This window comes from Manduca sexta, chromosome 11, assembly GCF_014839805.1.
Source record: "Manduca sexta isolate Smith_Timp_Sample1 chromosome 11, JHU_Msex_v1.0, whole genome shotgun sequence".
Classification (NCBI taxonomy): domain Eukaryota; kingdom Metazoa; phylum Arthropoda; class Insecta; order Lepidoptera; family Sphingidae; genus Manduca; species Manduca sexta.
The window spans coordinates 9,411,167-9,437,297 of record NC_051125.1 but is presented as its reverse complement, the minus strand read 5'-3'; the positions used below and the strand labels follow the sequence as shown (position 1 = coordinate 9,437,297).

Here is a 26,131-nt window from a genome sequence, read left to right as displayed (position 1 = left end):
CGAATAATCGATACGAGACTAAATAATCTTACGGAGATTTATAAAAAAAAATTGAACCAGAGGACCTACATTAACCGTATAAACATTATCTCAGTTTCTTTTTAAGTAATAAGGTAATGATTTGAGTAATAAATAACAGCTTATTACTATTATTTTTTAAAGAGTGGCATAGACTCTAGTTCCATTAGTATACTACAAGATATCAATAGGTGGCACCGAGGTATACACTATATCCGATTTTATTCAACGTATTTGGTAAGGTTGAGAACTTACTGAGTATTAATATATTTACAAAATATTTCTTCAATTACTTATATCAAAGAAGCCATAAAGGTAACTTTTCAATAATTGAAATTTCACCCTCTATTCAAAGGTAATAGCTATTGAAAGGCAAAAGTCACGTGGTAAATAGTTTTGTCTAGCCAAAATGGCTTTATAGGTAGCACCATAGTCTTAAAATAAATAAACAAAATGACCTGTTAATCGTAGGCGAAGATAGTTGTACTTATGACAGGTCAAGATATACGATAATGATAATTATAATTAGAGTAATTTTATAATTACTTACGGACGTTTAGTGCTAGAAGGAATATTAAAAAAAGCAAAGCATCATGTAACAAAAAGTCAGCTCGGGTTCATAAGAGAAGAAGGTATCATCATCATCGGATGTCCATTGCTCAATAAGAGCCTCCCCCAATGGCCAGATCGACCTATCGGAAGTGACCCGCATTAAGCGACCTCCTGCGATTTTTATTAGGTGATCTGTACACCTCGTGGATAGACGTCTGACGCTACGCTTGCCAGTTCGTAGCCTCCAATCTAGAACCTTCGTGCCCAATCGGCCATCAGTTCTGCGAGCTATGTGGCCTGCCCATTGCCAAATATATATATTTAAAAGTAAGCCTGCAGTCGTGGTGGTGTAGCTGTACCATTATATAGGGTAATTATGAAATTGCGATAAAAAATAAAACCACATTCTTATGATCTTAAAAATATCAATTTTTAGCTTCAAACAAAACAAATGTGATTAAAGAGTTATTTAAATCTTACTCGCCTTAGTGCCACTAATACCACTCTAAGAGAATTCGTCGCAGCGGCAACATCACAGTTTCAGTCACAAATATACTCAACAACTCATCTATACGCTATATTCGTACTAAACTACAGAAAGATCAAAAAATCAAAAATGTAAGTGAGATTTTTAGTGAAAATATTCGTTATTCATGCAAGAACTTTGCTACAATGTTAGCAGAAGTCAAAATGAATATATGGCTTCATTAATAAACATAATATAGAAATGACCCTGTATAAAGTTAGAGAGGTATGATAAGTTTGACATCTTTTTACAAATCCTCATTACTCTGAATGGCTATAAGAAGCTTAATATGTACGCTTGTAGACACTCGTGAAGGCTTATTTACCTTATGCCCAATAAAATCTTGGACATTAAATGACTGATAGACAACGCATACTTTAAGGTGCCCCTATATGCATATTATTTATTTTGTAAAGTCAAAACGTCTAAGCGCACGGCCTAAACTAGTGGCTCCACAACCTCACATATGTCTCAACGTCAATAAGCTCTAATAACGGGCGAAAATTTAGTTATAAATATCTGTAACAAAAAAATTATAATGGTCCCATCCACCTGAAAGGTACCTACGGAACCCTAGTCATAATCATAGCCTGGAAATTAATTCCATCAATTCACATACATTGTAAGCATACATTTATGACCCTTTTCACAACATTGAACAACTATTCTCACATAAAATGCAATAATATCCGGGACATTTGTCTTCCGGTGCATTCATGGGTTTAGTGTAAGGCTCTCATGAATACCGGACCGTCTGTGCGTCGCGACGCCGCGTGACGTCATCTGGCACATGCAAATAGACATGTCTCGCTCGATACTGAATCGAATCAGAAAAGGAATGAATGAATTGAATGATTCAGTTAGTTAATCGATGTTTTTAGAATTTTTGGAAATATGGATAAAACAAGCATTAAAGAGGTAATGTATTGAACTTAGAGTAAAGAGTGCTTTATTCATACAACATACAGTAAATAAATAAGTATTATAGCACGCTGGAAAATATTATGAACATAGAATGAATGAAGGTTTTAAACCGGTCCTTTCAACAAAACCTCATTTATTTACAGTTCACTGGATTCATGTAAGTTTATAAAGTTTGATGTTTTGCCAAAGGAAATATTATTGCATGAATGACCTCATATTATATAATGCCTTATTGGGCTGCTGCCATGTACTGCTTTGGACTGATATTAGAGCCTAGTGTAGATCAAAATTGGCCACCATTTTAAATAAGTAATAAGTGAAGCTGTTTCGATAAAAAGAACAAAATTTTCATTTAGAAAAATCAACCAAATATATGAGTCAGTGGTGTTGTATTTTACCTGTTTTATTTATTACTATGAACTATTGTTACATGATGTTTATATAATACCTAAATATCTATCTAAAATGTATACATAAGTTGTCCTAGTACTATTGAGTCAAATCTATTCAAAGACCCGGTTCGTTTCGTTCTTTTCCATTCCCGATGGCTCTACATGCAAATATCTAGAATATTCTCAGCGCTGCGTCGAGCGTTCTATCTGCAGATGCCTTAATGGCTCGGCTTGGCTCACTTCAAAATGCGATTTGGTATCTTTTACGTTTACTATGAAATTCCTAACTAGGTATACTAAGTACAAGCTTGTTTACCCGCGTTTCGTGCTTAATAATATTTGGTTGAATAGGGATGCTGGTGTGCTATTGTTTTTTTTTATATAATTTTTGGAATTATAAATTTCTTCCTTTGTGGGCAACGCGGCGAGAGTTGAAAAGGATATTAAGCAATATGATGTAGGTAGAGGTTATATTAATTGATAAATATACAGATACATTATATAGATATTTAAAGCAGAATAATGATTAAATTATATTAATCATTTGTATTTAATGATACATCATTAATGTGCCTATAATACTTGTAACTTCAGTCCAAGATAGAGAAGGCGATACAACAAAACAAGGACTTTCTTATATCAGATAATAATATATTGAACAACTATCAATGCAATGTCAATTTAACTTGAAGTTAGACACAGAACATTGGCAGCCCTACAGCCCTGGCTTGTAATAATATTTTATGGTTAGGTGAAATTTATTCGTGGCTGGATATTAATGTAATTATTCATATATTGTCGTTTGGGGAACGATTGGATAATTCTCTGGCAACATCCTCATTATGTTCGCTTCGGAGATGATGTAATAGAAGACGACTAATGATAAATTATAGTTTGTGTCGTTTCCAAGAGATAAGAACATTTTTTAATCAAAGTCTATTGCATTAGTCGAAGTATATGTTGCTAACTTGTAAGGTTTTTTTAAGTTTAACAATTGTTTAAGAAGATTTGGAAACGGAAATGCTTTATTCAACCTCTAAAATATTAATTAAAATGTTTCAGCAAGTTTGGAAGTTCCAACCCCAGGGGTTCGTTCAAAAATTCCATCGCTGCTCTTTTCAAAACCTCACAATAAAGAGATAAAATATAAAGAAACTAAAAAATTAAGGAAATAAAGCTTGAGATGGGTCGTGTAATTACGCCGGGACGTTTGCATCTTATTTAGCCGACAAACAGCTGCGTTTAAAGATGCGAACAGCCTGAGATTACCTCAAATCTGCTCAAATTCGTCTGTGGGAAATGCACAGCTCCTACCACAAATCTTCTGGTTAATTGATATAATTAGTTGGGCAAGAGCACCTTGCCTTCTTTCTATCGTCTATTCTATTGTCCTGTGTGAGTAAAGATCATCTTTTTATCTCAATTTTTGTGATGTTAAATGATAGGCGACTGGTAGACTGATAAGTTACAATGTTATTAATTTGTAGTTTTTCGGTAGTCGCACGTGTTCTGTACGCCTCTAGTAGCCTTATTTAAAATTAATAGTTGTTGAAATACCACGTTCTCAATTCGTAGCCTAGTAAGAGATATGGCAAATGTCGTATATTTCAATATGAGTACACATATTATATGATATTTATTTTGTTAACATCAAATGCGTCATTAAAAGTTCTTATTATCACCGATGGTATATATTTTCACGGTAATGGAGCGAAGTATCTCGCTTTCAAAGAAACTCTTCAAAGAATTTCTCAACTCAGTAATTCAATTAAATGGGAGAGCTCGTTCAGGATTTTCCCTCAACATCTAGAAATAGGGTGAACTAGAATTAAGATGAAAGATTTAATGTACTTATAATTTATGGTAAATAAAATAATGCTTTAAACATTTTGCATTTTATTTATTTTTATTTTATTTGACACAAAGGATCTATACGTAACGAATATACAAAGTATGAATTTTACAGTAATGTACGAAATTAATCAATGTATTGACAACGGTCCCCACACTAGGTAAGGCTGAATCGTAGGGAAAATTATCAGAAACTAGTAGTCACCATCGAAATGGTAGAATATACGTCAATGGTAGTTACGAATTACAGAGCGAAGTTGCCAAGACAAGTTCTGTTCTCATTGTATGGACATGGACATATTCTCATGGACATTTTCTTGAGTGTGTTTACTGAGTGTATTACTTGAGGTTCATTACTAATACCTAGAACTATTGAAATGAAAATAAATGTGTATTAAAGACCCGTAACCTTAATTTATAATTTTCTAATTAAACGAATTAACAATAAAATAAAATAAAATATTTATACAGAAATTCTTATTAAGTTTTTGAAACGCAATAATTTTTAAAGAATATAACAGGTATATTTTTATTTTGTATAAGCCATGGTAAAAAACATTGTCCTGAAATACAATTTGTAGTGGGAAAGTTGTAACCTGGTCGATAACTTCCATCGCGTGACTTACAAGAGGGTTCGGAAGGTCGAGCTATAAACACTATTTTGAGATCTAGGGTGCCTTCAATGTAAATTGAACGTCGACTTAGAAGCGCTGGATTATGAAGCCTTGATTGCATAAGTAATGGCGTACATTGTCAACGAAATTGGGATTCAGAAACTGGTAACGATTTTCTCAATATTATTGAAGTTTGAAGTTAATGCAATGAATGTCATAATATTCATTGCGTTAACTTACGTTCTGTTAACTATTGTTGTTGAACTGTTGTTCCTTAACGTTACTGTTAACTATGACATATCTTTTATATGGTTTTTGAACTGAACAGTATTAAGCATTTGTTCGAGCTCTTTTATTATATAAAAAAAACTATCTTCTTCCTTGTTAAATTTTATCACTGGTGCACTAACTTGCTGGCCGAAAATGAAAATTTACACACGAGTTCTTTATATACTGCAGATGAGAACTGAGAAGAGGTTCTTGAAATTCATGATCTCAAGGGCTTACATTTTAAACGCAAAGGAAAAACCATTGAAGACATTACTAATTAAAATATAAATCACAATTAATTAAACAATAAAACAACTCTGTAAACAGGTCTTATATTTAAATCCACAAAACTAATACGCATTTCAGTTGAAACCGCAGGGCAAATGAGATAAAAATGTTATGAAATGCATTACATCACACGGCAGGGCAGCGTGATCAATATTCGGCCAATCATAACCGGGATATAGCGACAGCTCCCAAAATGGATTCCTGTGCATTTACAAATCGCTAGCTCGTATAAAGTTCGATGTTAGTTCTTATTTGTTGGAAAAATGAGGACTAAAAATAATTTGTAAAAACAATAATTCAATGTTCCCCTTTTTATCTTTCGGGATTATTGGAAATTTTAAATAAATAAGACATAGTATCATGTGATATATATAATTCAATTTGTCTAAATAATTAAATTTATAATATTGTAGAAGTAAGCACGAAAAATGTAGCATCATTAATGTTTATTACTTTCTTAACTGAACCTATTTTATGATTGGTTTTGTAAGATTTTAGTGAGTACGGTATAGCTTCAAAATTAAAGCGATATATCACGACTTTTTCTAGTAAAAGGCAAACATTAGAAACTGTATCACGAAACACTTGAATGATCACTAACGCATTGATCATTCAAAATGGCTGACAATCCGTGGGTTCATTACTAACTTTAAAGGCAAGAATAAGGATTAATTTAAGACGGCATTCTTACCTAATAGCAACGTTACCATTTCAGTTTTCTATGAGATAAATGTTCTATCTCAAACTATGTTCGTATGACAACTACAATGCGTCTCTACGAATGTTATATCGACTGTAATAAATGACGTGTCATAGAAGAGAGGTAGTTTTTTACAAACCTCAATTCTTCAAGTGCAGTTTCATTTGAAGTTCGGCTTTACATTTCTAAACTGGCTTATATGTATGAAACTTTTTATAGTTTGACGTAGAATGCACCCCGACGTATTACATCAGAGTTGGGCGACTGCGTGACCAATATTAAGGCAATCATAGTGGGATCCGGCGCCTCTTGTGTCTGCCAAAATGTTTGCTTTTATGCCTACTTGTGCAGTTTATGAATGTTGATTGTATTGCATCTCTATTTGTTTTTGAGGCCGGATATATATGAGTATTTTATAAGGAAAAAAGGACGTTTATTGTTGAAACAAAAAACTGCACTAACAATGAGCCTCCCATTCGGTTATATACTGCAATACTACCTAAGTTATACTGCAGCGCATAAGCATGTTTGCAATGAACTAGTTAATTAAATATAATCTTCCCGATATTCTAATAACATCTATAAATATAATACTTAGGAAGGGTCGGTCTAAGGCGTTTTCTGTCAAACAATTTCGCAGAGTATTTTTTACTTAGCTTTTTAAAGTCAATAGTAAATAAATGATACTCTAAGAATGAAGATTTAACCAGACATCAACATATAACTTCTTACATAATATAAATAAAATTTAAAATGTAGTATCTTAGCTATAGAATACGTTAGGTCTGTAAAGCAATATGAGTTTTTTTTAAAGCATAAATATACTCTATTCTTGTAACCAAAGCATACATTACCCTTACACCGTAAATACTTGCTCTCTCGCGTATATTTTGAGTGTAATTAATCAACCTGTCGCAGAGCGAATGAATAAATAAGGCAATTCTGACATTTCACGCCAGAGGACTTTATTTTTTGTTATTTCAAGTTATTGCCTTTCTTTCTAGCCATAGATTCCTGTCAATGGTATATTGTGATATATGATCTAGTATAGTCAAGTTAATGTAGTTTTTTGTTTAAATGATTGTTCGATAATTAATTGAAACGATTCTTTAGTAGAAAGTTTTAGTTTTTGAAGGCTATAGTGTACATTAGTCGTTTTATTTCGGGGAAGGATGCGGACAGAGCTACGAGTAAATAAGTAATAAAATATTTAAAAAGGACTAACATAATGTAATTATGATTCCACTCTAAGTACGAAAATTTCGTTCCGAAATTCAAGAGGATTTTCGACTCAATTACTATGGAAGTTCAAAGAAAAATTAAGTATACAATGGCAAATTTATCGTCAGTTTTGCGTGAGATAGGTTTACCACTATGATTATTGGATTCAGGTATAATAAATCTGATTGCCAAACCATAACCTACAAAAGCAAACAACGTACCCAATTTACAACTTCAATAAACAAAACTAACTGAAACTACAAATAATCGTTAGCACTCGAACAGTAACACGAGGTATTTCAATCTACGGAGGTATATCAGGCTATTAAACACTCGATCACACTGAAGTGAATTCTCGCGTGCAATGGTAGGCAAGCTGTTCGGCTTAATGCCTAGATAACGAACCCGAAGACCGTTGTGAGAACACTCTATTATCCAGCAGCTCTCAAAGCACTCTTAGTACATGTGTTTAGACTAAATTAATTATGTGGATTTAGTAGTTTTGCCTTGTGGTTGGTTAATGTTGAATGTTTTGGTTTAGTTCGTATATTACGTCTTTGTCGGATTGTCCTCGTTTTATTAAGTTTATATAATAGCATAAAGACAGTTTAGTTATTTGAATGGAGTAAAGTCTAAGTTCCTACTAATTTTTTGTTATAAAATGTGAAAAACACGCAAAATTTTGCGGATGAAAGCAGTTAATTGTTATTTTGTGTAATGTTCAGTGCTTTAGGTCTTTGCTCTGTGCTTTTTGTTCTGTATAAAATAGACAAAAATTTAAATAAAAGCAGACGGAGAGAAAAATATGCTGACCTCTCTATTATTACCAGATTTTGATAGAATTTTCCTAACCTACTTTTAACATATGTGTAACAAAGCGGCAGATTTTGTTAGTTTATTTATTCATAACACAAAAAAACTAAAATGTTTTAATGTTTTTTTACGTCTCTCTAAACTGTAACACACGTATAGACCAAACCAATAATTTCATAAGAAGTTGGTAATTCTAATTAAATATCACCAGACTAGTTAATTTAGCTAGCATTAAAAATTATTTATAAAAATCCAGAATGTTCCACAACAATAGACGGAAATATTTGAGATTATGTCCATTGATTTGACGTCCTTTGCCCTCCATGGACTCTCGGGTGGGCATCCCAAGCGGTGTAGATTTCGGGCACAAATTAATTACGGAAATTGTTATGACAGGCCCCTGAGGACATTTTGGCATGTTAGAGGTGCAAATATACATTAAATTTGAAATATTAATTGGTGTACACGGATTTCAGGTGCCGCTGGGGGATATTTTGATATGTTATTAACTGATTACTGTGTGCTAAAGTGTATTGATGTTGTCATATGTTTAATTATAATAGCTTTTGCTCGCTTCTTCGCCCTCTTGAAGGAGTTTTAAGGGATAAAAGTACCAACATATTTTCCCAGGCTAGAAAGCCTATAACCTTCCCAGTGACTTAAATCAGATAATCAGATAAAACTACTAAGACTGTATAGAAATCGTTTTTACCTCACAATGAACTATTACTGAATAAGTATACTCAATAACTATTAAACTTACATATTTTTAGGTGTTTTATACTAAGTACGTATTTGATGAGAAACGATTATATGAATATGACCTATAGATGTATTACGGCCATTGAAGTATATTCTACAGACACGAACATCCATATACACTATTTGTTCAAAATCTGAACTAAAATAGCAACTAAAACGTCACTGTTATAACAAATAATTTAACTTATTTGACTAATATTTTTTATTATAGTCCAGGTTTACACTTACCCCCTTATTCATAGACGTTTTTTATCTAACGACCGAGTAAGGCTGTGATAACAAGTCTGTTTCTCAGTGCTGACGGCATGGCAGTCTTCGCAGTGCGTAGACGTAGGGCCGTGGTGATTGGCTAATATTGAAATACAACAATAATAACCAATCACAACGGCCCTATGTCTATTTCTCAGTGCCGTTGGGCACTGAGAAACAGGCTTGTTATCACAGCTTCACTCCGTCCTTAGATAAAAAACGTTTATGAATAAGGGGGTTAGACTAGACTAAGTAATTATTACATTATGAGCGCCGCTCCGTACTCAACCACAAGCTGTCAATATTAACCAAGTCAGTTTGAATGGGTTGCAGTTCAATTCAGTTGAACACAGTGAATGTTCGGATCGCCAAATCTAGTATGTAGTACATATATATCGATGATTACGGCAAACATGGGCGGGTCTGCGGGTAAAGGTTAGTTGCAAAATGAATCATCACTCTATTATCTAAATAATCTATTTTATTTCGCATCCACATTACCTTTATAGTCCATCCATTGTTAAATCATGCCAAGGACGTTTGTTTGACGCCAAAACTGTATCGACCTCGGACATGAGAAATAGCTCCGCAGCAGTGACAAATAAATTGAAATAAATTAGTGTTGATAACTATTATTGTAATATTATATAAGCTCATAATTCTTCCAAAAGTATCATTTATTTTGTTTGGAATTCTGTGTGGGAAAAATGTATTATTGGGTTTAAATCTGACAATCTTCTATTATTTTTTCCAAATGAATATGAAGGTCACTCAAAATTTTTTTGTTTTTTTTAAATCGTTCCGATACTAAAATTTGGCCCTTCAGCCGTCCGGATATATAAATGCAAATAGAAATGGAACTTTTTAGACTAAAGCGAGAAATTAAAAAATATATATATATTTGATTTGTTATCTTTCTAACCTATTTAATTGATTGCAGGATATCTTTTCAATAACTAACAAATTCAATTATTAGTAGCGTAAGCATAATATTACAAAATTTTAAGTCCTGCTTGATGCTTTATAAACCTTTATTATAAAAATATAGGTCTAGTTATCTAAAACATGAACAAACCAAGAGACATAAAGTAATCTTAGAAGAGATGACGTCACTAGTGGACAATAAAAAGTAGCAAATGCCTTGGTAAATATGTCGAGAGCAGCCGTTTTGACAGTTCCTCGGGATAGATACGAAAATATGAAGAAGATACAGGCATTGACATGGGCTGAAAGGATGGCAAACTGTATTGTAAAGAAAATAATGTCAAAATAGTCCATCACATGTCGCGATATAATATTTAGTGAGCGGCCATAGCTACATAATAATCAATAATTTTTACGTTTTGATACACTGACATAACATTAAAACATATAATTAATATTTTCTGAAACGTAATACAGACGAAATGTAATATTGAAGTCGAATGTATGTGCTTTAATATCAATTAACGAGATCATTAAAATAGATGTTAAGCCGGCTTGCCAATTAAAATTTTCGCTTTGCCCCGTTTTCGACGAAACTGTGCAGACGTACGTGGAAAGAGATTAGATTATTATTATAGCGATATTGTATATTCAGGCCGTATGTCGCTATACACACACAACATCACGCATTTATCCGCGAAGGGGTATGCAGAGGTGCAACCAGGGCACCCACTTTTCGCCAAGTGTGTTCCGTCCCATTATATGATAGAGTTCGAGCCTATCGCCATATCAAGCACAAATTCCAGATTCCGGGGCTGATACTGAGCAAAAAAAAAACAAATATCACTTGCTATATGGCATAGTTATTCAGTTGAGACCGGCATAAAAGCACCTTGAACTCATTAAAAACTTGGTGTTGCTCGCGGATTCACTTTCGCGAAAAGCCTTTACGGCTACAAACGTTTCTAAAGATTGTAGCAATTTATAGCGTTATTTGTAAGACACCAGCGCCATCTATTTTAAAAACTCCCATAATTTTCTATGGGAGCAAGGTATTAAGTAGCCTATGTAATCCAGGACATGGTCTATCCGTATGCCAAATTTCATCCAAGTCCGTTGGGCTATTTCTGTGTTTTTGTTGTAACAAACATCAAAACATCCAAAAGTCAAAACATATTCACAAACTTTCGTATTTGTAATATAAGTACGAAGTAAGATAGTTAGATATCACGAGCGAACATTTCAAGTTCAAATTTGTATTAAATTAGTAACTATCAGTTTTAAATGCGGGTTGTTTCACCCAATGTAAACGGTAGTCGATATGAAGATGAATTTTCCGCAGGTTGTACCGCCTTGTTAGAGTAAAACACATTGTTACGAAAAGTTTGGTGTTTAGCGAATAATTTTGAGTCACCGACCGTAGTCTGAGTACTCTTGGCCTCTGTTTATGTCAGGTCGTTTGAATTGAGAGAAATCAGCTTAAAGACACTTGAACGTAGAGAAGTATTGATCTAATTCAAGTTATTAATAGAATAATGTCTGAAGGTGTTTTGCTAAAACAAATTAAGGATACCTACCACGTAAAATGATAACGATTCAGGTATTATAGGAACGGAAAAGAGATCAGCAAATTGTAGGAGGTTATTTGGGTTTCTAACCATATGAAATGATACAATGAAGTCACTTTATGTCTTTTTGCAAGACAGTGGCACTTCCTCAGTCAAGCCGGGCTGTTTAAGCCGTAAACAGTCTACAGTACCACTTCAATAACCAAATACTGTATCAGATATCGGACAACTGCATATTCTTAAATGAACGGACAATTCTTTTTGCACATGGCTTAACCCCTCTCCGACGTGGGGACGGCACAACATTTTATCAAGCAAGTTGAAGAGACGATCTTGCTTAGTTTTTACGACGGGCCTTACACCCTCCAGTCCCTTTACGGAAGATTAATAGATAATAATGTTTTATAAATCTAACGTATAACCCCTCTTTCTCCCTATAATCCTTATACCTTTACATTAAGGTTCATAATTCCAATTCCTATGGTATTCGCGGCTTGTCAAGTAAATTTATCATGGTGATAATTTTCACGAATTGGTTTCCTAGTCTACTATAAAAACCTATGTGTTTCGATCATCGGCGCCAGGAGGGGGGGGGGGGGGGTGGAAGTAGATGCATGTACCCCCCTGTACAGAAATAAATCATAAATAACATAAGTCACTAAATAAATCTGCAACAATGGGAGCTATTGACCACAAAGGTTTTTTATGATAAAGCATTTTCAAGAACCCCTGTGATTTCAATTTGAACAAAAAACTTAATGCTATTATCTAGTATAGTGCGTAGGTGCGAATGAACGTCCCTAATACTAATCTTGACGACGTCTATCGTTTCGATTTAAACCCATAACAGATATCAATCTAGACATCCTACAGGCGTACTTTAAACAAAAAGATAAAACAGAATAGAATATTGTATTGATTTCTGCGACGCATTGCCTGAGAACGATCGCTATAAGAAAAAAAACGGTTGGAAAAAAATCAACCGAGTTTTAAATCAGGTCGCTCGACAAGTAAGCTATAGACAGATCTTCAGACGTTTCTACTTGTACTAATACTTCTTTGGTGACAGGGTTATCAAGTAGGCGTCTGGAGAAAATTCATTATGATCACAATTTTAAAGCATTAAAAAGCTTTATATGATAGCTACTCTTGTGTACCCTTTTATATAAATATCAAAGACTGAACAATACAAATTATAAAACCTACAAAACCCATTTTAAACATTGCTCGAATTTAGAATTAGTAAAAAATCCAAACATATCGATTTACCCAATTACGTACATTTCAAAGAAGGTTTAACACGAAAGGCTAGCTCCGGTGAATCACTGACGCAAGTACCTACGTATGTCCCACTCACTACTGAATACTGAAGAAACTACTCAAAACCACCCTTATATTATACGAATAAAGTAACTATTCAGTAAGCAGGCGGCTAATATTCGGTTACAAAATGAATGACAATAGTGAAGCGAATATGAAAAAATGACGCATCATCGGGAAATCCAGACAAAGCCAGACGAAGACATTGGCTCCCCTTCGATAGAGTCCTCATTGTGCTGCGTTTGTAGTACTGCGCGTGCGTTATCCTCCCTCATCCGTCTCTTTCTAACCCGCGCGGTGGCGTATACGCCATCTCTGTCCCGGGAGGGTCGATCTATACGACGCTAGGTACGGCTACAGTGCCGTACCGAGCCAGTACGCAGGTTTCTGGCGTCCGGCTTATACGTCAGTCCTACCAGAGTCGGGGAAGCAACGCGGCCGCAAACATGACGCGCGCCGTGCTATTTATAAGTGTATTTACCATATTTTTGGACGTCCTGCATGCTGGACAGGTAAGATGTTTCCTTTCTTCCTATTTGAGCAGGTTGTCCGACGGCCGGTCGGTTGGTCGGTTGCCGTCGGCACTAAGTCGAAAATCGATTGACCACGTTCGTTTAATGTTTTCAAGGCGTTATATAGTAGCGTGCTGAAAAGAGCGTTGACGCCGCTGATGCCATAAAAGTTGTTTTCGTAAGCGTTTGCTTGACGATTTTTTATTGGTACGTTTGGGTTGCGTAACACATGAAGGATGTCATGTTTGGAAAAAATATGTTGATTTTTTTACGCAAGTTATGATGTAAAACAGCGTTTTATGTCTAATATTTTTTTGCAGTTTTGTAAAAAAGGAAAGATTTATTTTATTTCCGTATGCAATCATATTTTTGTAATTCGTGTATTTTAAAAATTGCGTTGTAGGTATGAAATAAAATTTGGGTAAAAAAATATAAAGCATCTATTTTAGATTTAGATATATGAATCGCAAGGTACGTATGCAGCGTTATATATACGGGAAATACGTCGGTATATCCTGTTTGAGATATAAATCACCATTAAATAAAAAAATACAACAAATTGCGAAAATTACGCAACACACTTGAAACTAGAATATTACTTATACTCCTTAAAAAGGATTTTAAGACAAATACGTAAATATCATTTAATTATAGTTAATATGTTTTTTAATTTAAAACCATACGTACAAGACTTTTAAAAAAAGAAAAAAGTTTAGCTAACCGTTTTTGATTAGATAAGACTTTTTAAAAAAGGAATAGCTGTCTTCCTTCTTAAATAACTCTTAAAACTAATACTTTATCAATAAATCAATAAAAAATCTATATCAATCATTCTATTACAAAACGCAATAAAGAGCAATAGACGAGTCTGGAAATAAACGCATATACCAATAAACGGGGATATAAATAAAGCGGATACTAGTAGGCCAATGTCTATAAAGTTAACCCGGAGTGCAGATCTCGAAATTATTTGCTGACTCACCGGGTCGCTTGGGCCCGCGCATCGCTATTGGTTTTTGTGAAACTTTGACATTTTTCACAAAAATGAATTTCATTTATTGCGCAATGGGATTTATGAAAAAAAAACGTTGTCTTCATATCAGTGAAGAAGAAAGGATGTATATTAAAAGTCTTATTTGCGAATGAGCGATAACTTTTATATGAAGAATTTACAAATTGATAGGATTTCTTAAAAAGAAAAAAAAAAAGATATAATTGTCATAGTTACAAAGAGCTTATCTACGTAGGTAGCTTTGAGCCGAAAGTCTATAAAAAAAATTGGAAATATTACTTTACTATTGACATTGGCAAAATCACTGATGAATTGGTAACGATTGAGCGAAAAAAGAAAAGTTTATCTGACGATTAAGTAATCAATCTTAAAAGATACAAACTGGATAAATATAAAAGACTGAATAATTTTCGGCTTAATTCACTTTTTGGATTGTTAAATCAGCTTGGTGATCTCAAAAGTCAAAATATTTGATGAGTCATCGGTCTGTCAGACGGGCGCTTTGCGATTAACGGGTTACTTATTACATTTATTTACAAAATAAGGCATTTTAATGATTAAATGTTTGCGCGAATGTTAGATATTGTAATTAACAAATTGTTGGAATTTATCGCGTTTTTTTATGCTTCAAAATATTATAAATTAACTTTTTACAGCGGAACCAATAAAATCATAGATTTAAATACATTACATAATTGTCACGCAAATATTTTTAACATCACGAAAGAATAATTGTAAATTCCATGTTAATTTTGCTTCTTTCATTAAAAACTAAAAATATCTTGCACAAAAATGATATATTAAAAAAATAATAATTAATCTTAAAAGTCGCGAACTAAATATAATTTAATACTTCTGATAAAAATGTATATACGATATACTAATTTTAGATAACTGATCTAGAGTGCAGATCCCGAAATAATGTGATGAATCACCAGGTCACTCAACCCGCCTCCCTGATTGATGGGATGTTTAGATTTACACCTACTACTGCAAAAATATTATACCAGTTTAATGTTAAATGAATTAAGAGAAAGATTTTCAATAGCAAAGAATAAGAAGAAACCGATTATTGCAATTTAATTGACAAAATTAAACGACATGTTGTGCAGTACTGTTTTTGACCTTTTTCATTTTAGACTAGAGACAGTCAAGTGATTTTAGAAGATAAGACAATAAATGAATTTATCATTTTCTTAATTTGTCATTAAAACAATATTTCCTTTTGAGAATTGTATCAGTTAAAAAATATGAAATTTTCGAATCTTATAAGCGATATAAATCAAAAATATCGTAGAAGTATGATAATCGTATAATTTTTTTTTAAATGAATTTTATTAAAAGATTTTTCAATTATTGAAATTTAATCTAAAATATGAAGTATTTTATATTATTTAGCGAGATATAAATTATCTTGTATTTTTAATGTTTGAGCTGAGAGCGATATCCTCTTTTCGATGATTTACTGTAATCCGGACTCTATTATTTGCCTTAAGTAATCTTAATTATTTCTATCAGAAGATTACGATACAACTGAATCAATAAATATAGTTAATAAAATATTTATAGTTTTAATAATTTTACTACAGTAATTTATTTTATAACATACAATAATTGGTAAGTGATTCTGTAATATAATTTATCTTTTGTTATTGTCGCGGAACCAGCTCGATTATGGATAATCTGCATTATAGAATTCATTGAATAATGATACCGCATTGTATACGAAACATTTTCGACAATTCATATTCAAATTTAATTACTGAGCGATCTGCAAAACAATGATGTAATTGCGAAACGGTCATAATTATGGCATGCATCATGATGGCGCATCACTAATTATACTATTATCTTGAATTTCTGACTGTCTCGGAGGCGTAGTTTGTGTACACGGTAGGAGTACAACTACTGCGCTGAGATCCTGGGTTCGAATCCCTGGTCGGGCCAAAATAATAATGACTGGATTTTTCCATCTTAAAAAATTACTCAGTCGCAGCTCGAAGTCAGGAAGTTGACGGTGTGATACTCCCGTGCCTTGAAAGCTCGTAAAGCCGATGGTCCTGCGCCTGATCTGTATGTGGTCATGTCCGATTGCCGTCTGACCGGACTATGAGAGTGAAGGAACAGAGAGTGCACTTATGTACTATAATATCTCCTGCGTACCTGGCTAATCTTCGTTCAGATTGGCCGTGGCCGAAATTCGGTTGGAAAAAAATCGATCAATCACAACTTAAAGTTTTCGGAAATATAAAAAAAACAAGTGTTTCTAACCAGTTTTATAGGCACTATGCTAGAATCTTATAGTATACTGATAAACAATGTCGAAAGGTAAGGAAAAGATATCTCGATAGACCCTTTAGAGGACCCGTCGGGAACTTTCGATATTGCGAAATGAAGACATTTTACTAATGTTTCTTTATTATTTAGTCTTCATCAATAACTGTAACTAACTGAAAAATATGCCCTATATGACTTATTTCTAAAGTTACATAATTTAAGTCACGTAACATTATTTCATTTTTAACCCTCTTATTCGATATCCAGTAGCCAGTGTGACTACTGGACATAATAAGACAACATCTCATGTCTCAGGATGCCCAGCATAGTGGAAAACCAAACAATACTGTGTAATTCAAGGTATTGAATGGTATTTCTACTGTTTATAGGCGGTCGTATCGCTTGCCATCAGGCGAACGGCAAGCTCGTCTCGGCTTTCAAAGCAAAAAAAAAATATTTCTAAATAATCCTCGATTCAATAACCTATTTGATTTGTATCAAATCATATTCATTTCTTTATACGACCTTCGAAGTAAGTCAGATGTCATATGCCCCTTCTTTCGACGCGCATCAATGAATATAATATGAACCTACTCAGAAACCCAATCAATATGTAACAATGAAACGTACGAATCGAGTCGAACGTGAATTGGTTACCAATTTAAAATTATTTATTGAAATTTGTTTTCATTTGTACGAATATTGTTGGTAAAAGGTTGTTTTTTGAAAACTCACCATTTTCTTTCGAATACGTTAATGATTCGGATATTTCGAAATGGAAACTATCGATTATAATTTGTGCTATTGGGTTTTTCGACAATAACGCAAGTGATATTTCTTTAAAATACTAGGGTTTGTTTGGGTATAGGCCTATTTGAAAACTTTTCTAGGTTTTAAAATTTAACTGTGTAACTTTCTAGGATAAAACTATAGAAATATTATGGTATTGCTGGATTTAGTTCATACTTTTAACAAATATCTAAACATTAAGGTTTTGCATGAGCGCACTCAGGGAGGAGCATTAGCAAGAGAGGGCAGATACCTCATGGATTCAACACAAGAATATATTTTATATACTTATAACTTTTATAATGCGTGTAATTATTGCGACTACTCATATTAAATTTATTGGCATTCCCCCCGAATCAAAATTTGTGATCCCGCCCAAGGTTGAAAGTAAGGTACGTTAATAATATACTAAATAACATTAAAATGCCTTTGATAGAATGAGACTCTAATAAAAACTCAATAAAGCCGTAGAGTCTTTAAAACCTAATTATAATTTAGACAGCGATCTCATTTGATCTAGACACCGATTAAACGTAAGATGGTAAACATAAAAAATATAAAAGCGAATAACAAGTCGATAAAAAGCAAAGATTGCCAAATGAGATTCAATTTATTCCGATTGATTTATCATTCGATCGTTAACCCGGCTTACATGGCAGGTTTATCGTAAAATAAAGACTTTACACCAGCGTATTCCCATATATAAGTTGCGGGTTTATCAATTTAGATTCTTGTATATCTGGATTTTATTTTCGCTCACGAAAGGTTTAAGTTAAGGAGCGGTTTCACAATAGCGACATAGATAAATATAATTCTTTGGATTATCATTGATTTTGGAGCATAATCGGGGACTTCTATACTTGGTCATATAATAATATTTTTTTTTAAAATGGCCCTTCTTGAGTCTTTATGAATAGGGATCCTAAGCGGCGTCAGGTATGGGTGAAATATTATAATTATTACAAGACTTGTAATGTTTGATAAGATGCTGCTGGTTTCTTTACGATGGTAATAAAATTCATGACCATGTTGAGTGCTAGAGTGGGTTAAAATAATTTGCATACCGTTATGTTATATTCTCTTTTTTAAATATAAGTCTTTTTCTTCCACAGACATGTAGGTGTCGCAATTATTTGTTCTAGTTATTTTTATTTATCTCGGACTTTGATTTTCGGTAGTGCGACTATCTCTAAAATGCAATATTAGGCAATTAGCGTGAGTTTTATGTTTTCAATTTTATCTCGTCTTATATAATTTTATGTTATTAATTATATAAATTACTGATCGCCAAAGAGCCCCTTTTTCTTTTTATACCTTTTTTATACTATTTTTAACCTTTAACTGGCAATTAGAATTTTAACACACTTTTATAACTATTGCGCAATTAATGCAGGGTTGTCACTACGACGACTACTAATAAATGTTTTTTAAAAATAGAATTCCGTATTTATATCGTTTAAAACCCAGTTTGTAATTCAATTGCTTGGTGTTACAGTTTTATCGCTCCTCCTTTATGGATGCTGGGGGATTTCTGAGCATTGTTCAAAAACGGCTCGCGCTCCTTTGTTCAAGGGACGTGTGCAAGCTGATAACGAACACGCTTCGGACAAGATTAATTGTGGCTTTTTCTTAATAAAAACGGTGGCTTTGCAGTTGAATGTTGGCTTAACGAAGTGTTAATTTTGTAGTGGGGTAATTGTCCTTTTTTGTAGATACGAAGTTAACGGTAAAAGTCTTGGTTTATTTTAAACAATCAAGATGGTTGATAGCAAAATGAACAGACAAACTAACGAACTATTAAATAATCCACAAATTAATGATACCTATTACTAACAAACAACGCTAAAACCCCAAGAATTGACGAAAATAGATTACAGACAACACTACTCAGTACTCACGTCCGCAACTAAACTAGAAATCCATTTACAGTGAGCACTATCCAGTAGCCACAAAGGATAACGGCACAATACCTAGACTGAATGCCCCTCGTATTGAGACCGGTTGAATTTCACTGTCCGATTGCACAACCCTAGCGCTATGACGTAATAGAGGCTAGCTCGTTGTTCGTGCCATTAGTTTCTACCCACACTTTCTTTGAGTACTGGTATGACGGATATTTGAATTAAAATTTAATTTAGCCAGTAACTTGTTATCGGTTATCCTCTGGCTAGTGTTTCAGCAAGTCGGTATAACTAAACCAGCGAGAAAACAGTTGCTATTTATTATTTTTCTACGACTTGCACTTGCTATGAAATGCAATGCAAATAATTGGTTTCTAATTAATTAAATCCTCACCATGTTTTGTTTGTTTTATTAGACCGGGTCTTGTACAAATGTTGTAGTTTGTGTAATTTCAATAAAAGTTATTAAATTAATTTTTAATAGACATTTATGATTTGATTAAACCTATTAGTATATAATATATTAACTTGATAGGATAAAAGCAGATAATTTTCACACAAAAATACAGGCCATTTTAATAAAACATCCTTTCCAGTCGGCTATGTGAACCATTTTTGCAAAACACGACCCAATTATTAAATTAAAAAAGTTCATATTCCCATTACATGAGTAGTATGCGCTTTCATTACAAACGCGTAGGAAATGAATGGAAAGAAATTAACATCAAAATTAATTTGCGCGTCCGACACAAACCACTCTACTTAACGAGGTTTTGCGATTCCTCTTATTATGAATTTTGTAGGTATCATATTATATGCATAAACTTCAATATTAAAACGATATTCGATTTTATGGATATTCGAATGATAAATCATAACGTTTTGTTAATTAAGCGAAATGCTGGTGTTTTGTCATGTTCATTTATTCCGGAGGTGTTCATTGGTTATAATATGGAGTCTGGAATTTGTCACTGATATGACGATAAGCTCGCCCCCTATCACATCATGGGATCCTTCCCATGATGTGATAGGGGGCGAGCTTGTGATCACTTTGCGCCATGTGTATTCCTAAACACATGGCGCAAAGTGATCATAATGATAATCGCACCTAATTGCCTCCTCTTTTGGGGATAAAAGGCGAGTGTATGTTTTTTGTAAGTTTGATCATTTTACTCCCTTATTTGTTTCTTTTTTGTTCTCTTAATTCCCAACAAAACCGTTTTTCATTTAAGAGATTGGATATCCACCTGCAATATTAAATATGAAACGCTACGTAAGATTCTATACCTACGTTTCAGTGGGAAAAGCTCTTTGAAATTTTATCCTCATGCAAGATGTCGCCGGTGCAGCATCGCTAAGTCGCAGAGAGAGGGATTAGGGCCACGAAATAAGCGCTCCACTCCGGTTTAACCGAGCGGTGCGATGCAAACAGCCAACAGATGTTCTTAAGTGGAAATTCGAATTAAATTTCCCCTTCGAGTGTTTGTAATGTAGAAATGTTACGATTTATTAGGCTTGTTACCGGATTCTTTTGGATGTTTCGAAGATTTCAATTGTATTTGTAACCATCTGCACATTTCTAATAGGTTTACAACAATGGCATGATGCACTAAGCAGACTTTATTTGAACAGCAAAAATTTCTTACCTAAAATACAAATATTGCATGCAATTTGTCCTGAAATTAATAATCATCAAGTCTGCAACACAAAAGGCACACCATTAAATCTACGACAAAAGTATGAAGACGTAGTACCGTCTTCTTTGTATCGTCAAATGGCAATTGGCGCTTCTTCTAAGTGGAATCATAATCCCGGAACAGAGATAATCAGGCCATTCGCCGGAAGGTTCTCGAACGTTCCGCTTATAATACACGCTGTTTCCGCGGCTGCACACTTAAGACGTCTTAGCGGAACTTTACCTTGTGTGTTACGAGTCTTTTGTTTGAAAAGAATACGAAGAGTTGCGCCGAGCTCTGTAGGTTGCGGGCAGAATACACTTGGATTTATTTTTGGAACGTTCTAGCGTTATTTTTCTTGTTAGGCACATGTCCATGACGTGATATGACATTATCATGTTTATGAGAAATGCTCTTCTATTGTTTAGATATGGATAAATTAGGTGATGAGTTTGTGCAAGGATTTCCAACCAGATAACTTGAACTAACAGTGATATTATTAAGATCTGTTTTAGGTGATCATGAATATTAACAAGCTTGTATAACATCTTGACTGCCTCGGTCGCGTAGTTTTACTGCATGCGTGGTGCAGCGCTTTGAGCTTCTGAGTTTGAATCCCGGGTCAGGCAAAGTGATATTTGGGTTTTTCTCAGTATCAGCCCGGAGTCCGAAATTTGTGCTGATATGGCGAAAGGTTCGCACCGGAACACACAGCGAAAAGTGCGTGCCCTGGTTGCGCCTCTGCATACCCCTTCGGGGATAAATGCGTAACGTGTGTGTATAATACTCTATTTACTATAATCCAAAATGACGATAAAAGCTTTAAGTTATTAACATTTATTTAACAGCAGAAATACCTCCATGTTGTCTGCGATTATTATAAGAAACCGTTATGTTTTATTCTCTTTGCCGTTTCAAATCTAATTATAGTCAGGCTTGATTGTATTGAAATAAGCAACTGGTGCACTAATGGCATCTAGGAGTAACTGGTTCGTCCTCGCGCTACTATTTATGGATAATTTTTTTTATTCTATAATAGTTCAGCTATTTGCCGACCTTGGAGGTTCAATCAGTAAAAGTATATTATTCGTAGTACGTAATGATCATAATGAATATATTTTATTTTGTGCTGTTTATTATGCGTATTTTTTACATTCTAATTTCAAATATTGTTTCTAAAATAATTATCTCATTCTTTTTAATTTTTCGAGTTTACCAATAAGTGTAAACGTTTCTAATCTATTTCTCATCAATTAATATTGTTTCAACCAAATTATTCAGTCCACGCATTCATTTATCGATTTATATAAACATGATTGAACTGTAAAGCCCTTTGCTAGTTAGTCAATAATGCTATACAAATCCATTAACTTTACGAAGATCCGACGTATCAACTGAATCAGCACTTAATAAACTATAAGTGAGGGCTTTGAAAGGTCCTTTTGTTGACCTTCAGCATAACTGCGAAACCTCTTCATGGCTCAAACTTCATTATAAAGGTATTGTTACACGGGTAACCACGTCAGAACAGGCACAAGGCCCAATGGAGCGGCAAATAGGCCTTTCTGCCCCAATTGCTGTGTAGACGGGCCTTAACATTGATATCCTTGCTAGTATTAATATATTTGAGATAAAGCGAGCGAACTGAGTTAAATCAGCCGTTTGGTAGATAGTTTATAGGATTTATTATCGAATAATGGAGCGTCTTTTGTTTTCTTTTTTTTATTGTGTAGATACGTGTTTATTATTTAATAAATAAAAAGGTTGATTTTAATACGTATGGAAAATAAGGATTTGTGTAAAATATGTATACCTACCTATTAAAGTATGGCGTTTATATAAATGAGTTGTGTAGCATTACTTTTTATATTAGATTGATTTAGTATGGCCTTCACTTAGAAAATAATAAATAAATACAATGAAAATAATATTTTATTACGCAAAACGTGTTCATTATCAGATTATGAAAACGAATTAGGTGATGATTATAATATTTTTCTTTAATATTTAAGCGTCAAATTGAATATATAATACCTTTAATGTTAATATGGCCATATCTTCGAAAAATATTATTGATCAAATTTAATCTATAATATACATAACAGTTTATTTGCTTAGCCCTACAAAAATAAACTAATGCACCCTAAGATGTTTTTATTACATAGATACGTTATCCGAGCTCAATACTGGCAAGACGAAAGTAAGGTAACTGCCCGACATTCACTTAGTCAACCTCCAACCACTGTCGCGACTAGTCGGCTTACTAACTTTTGTATTTTTATAAATAAAATGCCTTCCTGTGTTTTTAGACGATGTACACATTATACTCCAACTGTGAATGAAAAACGTTTCATTTTATACGTTAGTAATAAGTAGACACTCTTGAACTTATATTTTAAACTAATAAATCCATTTTATTCGACTGTCATGGCGACGGGGCGGCCGACGCTCGGGCCCATTCGGAACCACTCGGGCTCGCTCGGGCCGTATCGATGCGAGCCGCTAGGGCTGTGACTATAGTAAATACTCCGCTGTTTTTATGTGCAATTTTGTTAGTGTATGACGCGTCTATTTGTAAAATGTCATTGAATGCACCCATATTTCAGAATTAAAACCTAAAAAGTCCTATACGAATGCTAATTTAACACGAATTTATAGCATTGCCGTGGCAAGTTCCAAATTTATTTCGAAATGTTTTATTTCAACACGCTAACATTTCTAAACTGGCTAAATATCGAAGGTTGAAACTTCATTACCTCCCGTTCCGAAGCGATAAAATAACGCCATTTTATTTTGAGCCGCGTACGTAAATTCAGGGTTATTTTGTAAATTCGAAATTCAAATTTCGCATGGGATTTAGAAAAAAAGCATTCATGTTTGCACTAAATTATGAATAAATATTTACGCGTAATCCGTTGGGAGATGGTTGTTTTGTTTGGTTTAGGATATTGGGAGTTTCATTGTTGTTTGAAGAGTAAACATTGGTATATTACATCTATATCCAAATGATGAGGTTATGTTGGCTCAATGTTTTAAAAAAAGAATGCAGAATTCGTAATAAGAATTTTACAATTAGCTTCGATTCGATGTTTAAAAATGTTATTTTTTTTTTATAAACGATTACCAACAACAACGTTTATTAGACGTTTAACATAAATAACTACAGATAAACAAACTCATTGCTATTATGAAGCCAATAACAACAGGAAAATGTTGTTATTGGATTTAAAATTTTTATTCGAGCCACATCTTACACGGAGAAAGATGTCTTCGACTGGAATCGTGAATTGGATTATCCTAGTTGAGTTTTCTTTACAGCCGTCGCCGTTGAAAATGTTTTATCAAAATTATTTTGCTTTGCATTTCTTGACACGTTTTGACCTCTACAAAAGAAAGAATGAGATGGATTTTGAAGAGCGTCATTTATTCCAGTTGCTTAACTTTAGGAAATGATGGTAAACGTAAAAAAAATAGTGTAGAGAGAACATACGTCAACTGTGTAGAGTGCCAAAGGAGTCTTGATTCCATATTCCGTATTCCAAATATTGGTCCAGTAACATCCAGACTTGGATGAACATTTCTAGTTGCGGCATGACATAAATATTTATCATCTAGTCATAGTTTTTGAGAGTATAACATTTGAGTTAAATGGGATAGTATTAGATGTAGAAAAGAACATGAAGTCTACCTTCCATTAATTAACAGGTTTAATCATTCCATAATGGAATTGATTTATTAAGCCTCTATTGCTTTAAATTAAAATCAGACATCATGCAATTCCATTTTTAAATTGCAAAGTCATGGTACAATAGTCACCTTCATTCACAGGCTTCATCAGTTCTCATATCCAATAAATAGGAAATCGGATTACTGCCACATGGCGCAGTGTCGAATCGAACTGTGAGCCGGAAACTCCATTGTGGAGTGCTCGGTTGAGCGCTTGTTACACGCAGGGTTGTCAACAGTAATAACGTGTACTTTGAGATGTCAGCGTTGTTCATTGTGGCCTTAATTTGCTGTGGAGGGGTGCCTAGTCGGACGATTACAGTATGTTGGGTATCTATAGTTCTTCGTTCCCATAAGCGTTCCCGGATCAGTCAATGGTCATCCGATAAGTCTGTTGTTTTAAACGCGACTATTGAAGGATCAATATCTTGTTGATCGATATTGTATTCTAAGGACACATTTCGTCGGCTTCCGTCCAGTAACTTTGCCAAGCGAGAATAAAAAAATCATCCTAGGTTTATTTGATATAGGCTTTTCTGCTTTCAGGATATCATTTCAGTATTCGTTATTTTAATTTTTGCTATTTCTAATTGACTAAACCCGGCTACATTTACAAACTTGACAACCCTAGTGGCACTTGGCAGATTTTGATATGGGCCAGTGAATTTTAGCCAATGTACATTGAAGTTAACTCATAAATGTTACATTGGTCAATATCAAAGGGTTGTACGAGAGGTTGTTTGTGAAGCTGGAAAAGTTGATGGACTGCTATGTTATGTACAAGCTCCGTTTGGGTTGCTTTAATAGATCGAATCTCTGTGGGTCTTAAGGATACTTAATGTATTGCTTCTATTTAACTGTATTTAAATTAAATGAAATTGACTTCTATTTACAAATACAATTCTTGGTTAAATACCTACCATATTTCTCGCGTCTTAGGTTATTAATTAAAACGACAAAAATCTTTGCGAATAAGATTTATTTTTCCAAAAAACGTTTCCTTAATTTAACTTCTGCTCCCACAGATTGATTAAGTCGCAAAAAGTATTTTCACTAAGTCAATAAGATCGATTTTGCTAAATAATTGGCATCCCAGTAATTGTGATTAAACAGCATTGTGATTGCTGCCAGACGAATTGCAATCAATGTTATCTCAATGAATCCCGTGGATCCTTAAACTCCCTGCTTAGTTGAAGCCATGGTTCCTTCCGTATTCATTTAAGGGCTTACCGAGAAACGTTTACTA

General features: G+C 33.8%; 1 protein-coding gene across 2 annotated transcripts in view; it reads left to right on the top strand.

Moving 5' to 3' along the window:
* Positions 1–13,370: 13,370 nt before the first annotated feature.
* LOC115452680 (amyloid-beta-like protein) overlaps positions 13,371–26,131 on the top strand; it is a 126,592-nt gene continuing 113,831 nt past the window's right edge. For both annotated transcript variants that reach the window (XM_030181281.2, XM_030181274.2), the window contains exon 1: positions 13,371–13,504. In XM_030181281.2, the coding sequence (XP_030037141.1) occupies positions 13,439–13,504 (66 nt within the window). In that variant the 5' untranslated portion in view covers positions 13,371–13,438. The remainder of the gene's footprint in view (positions 13,505–26,131) is intronic.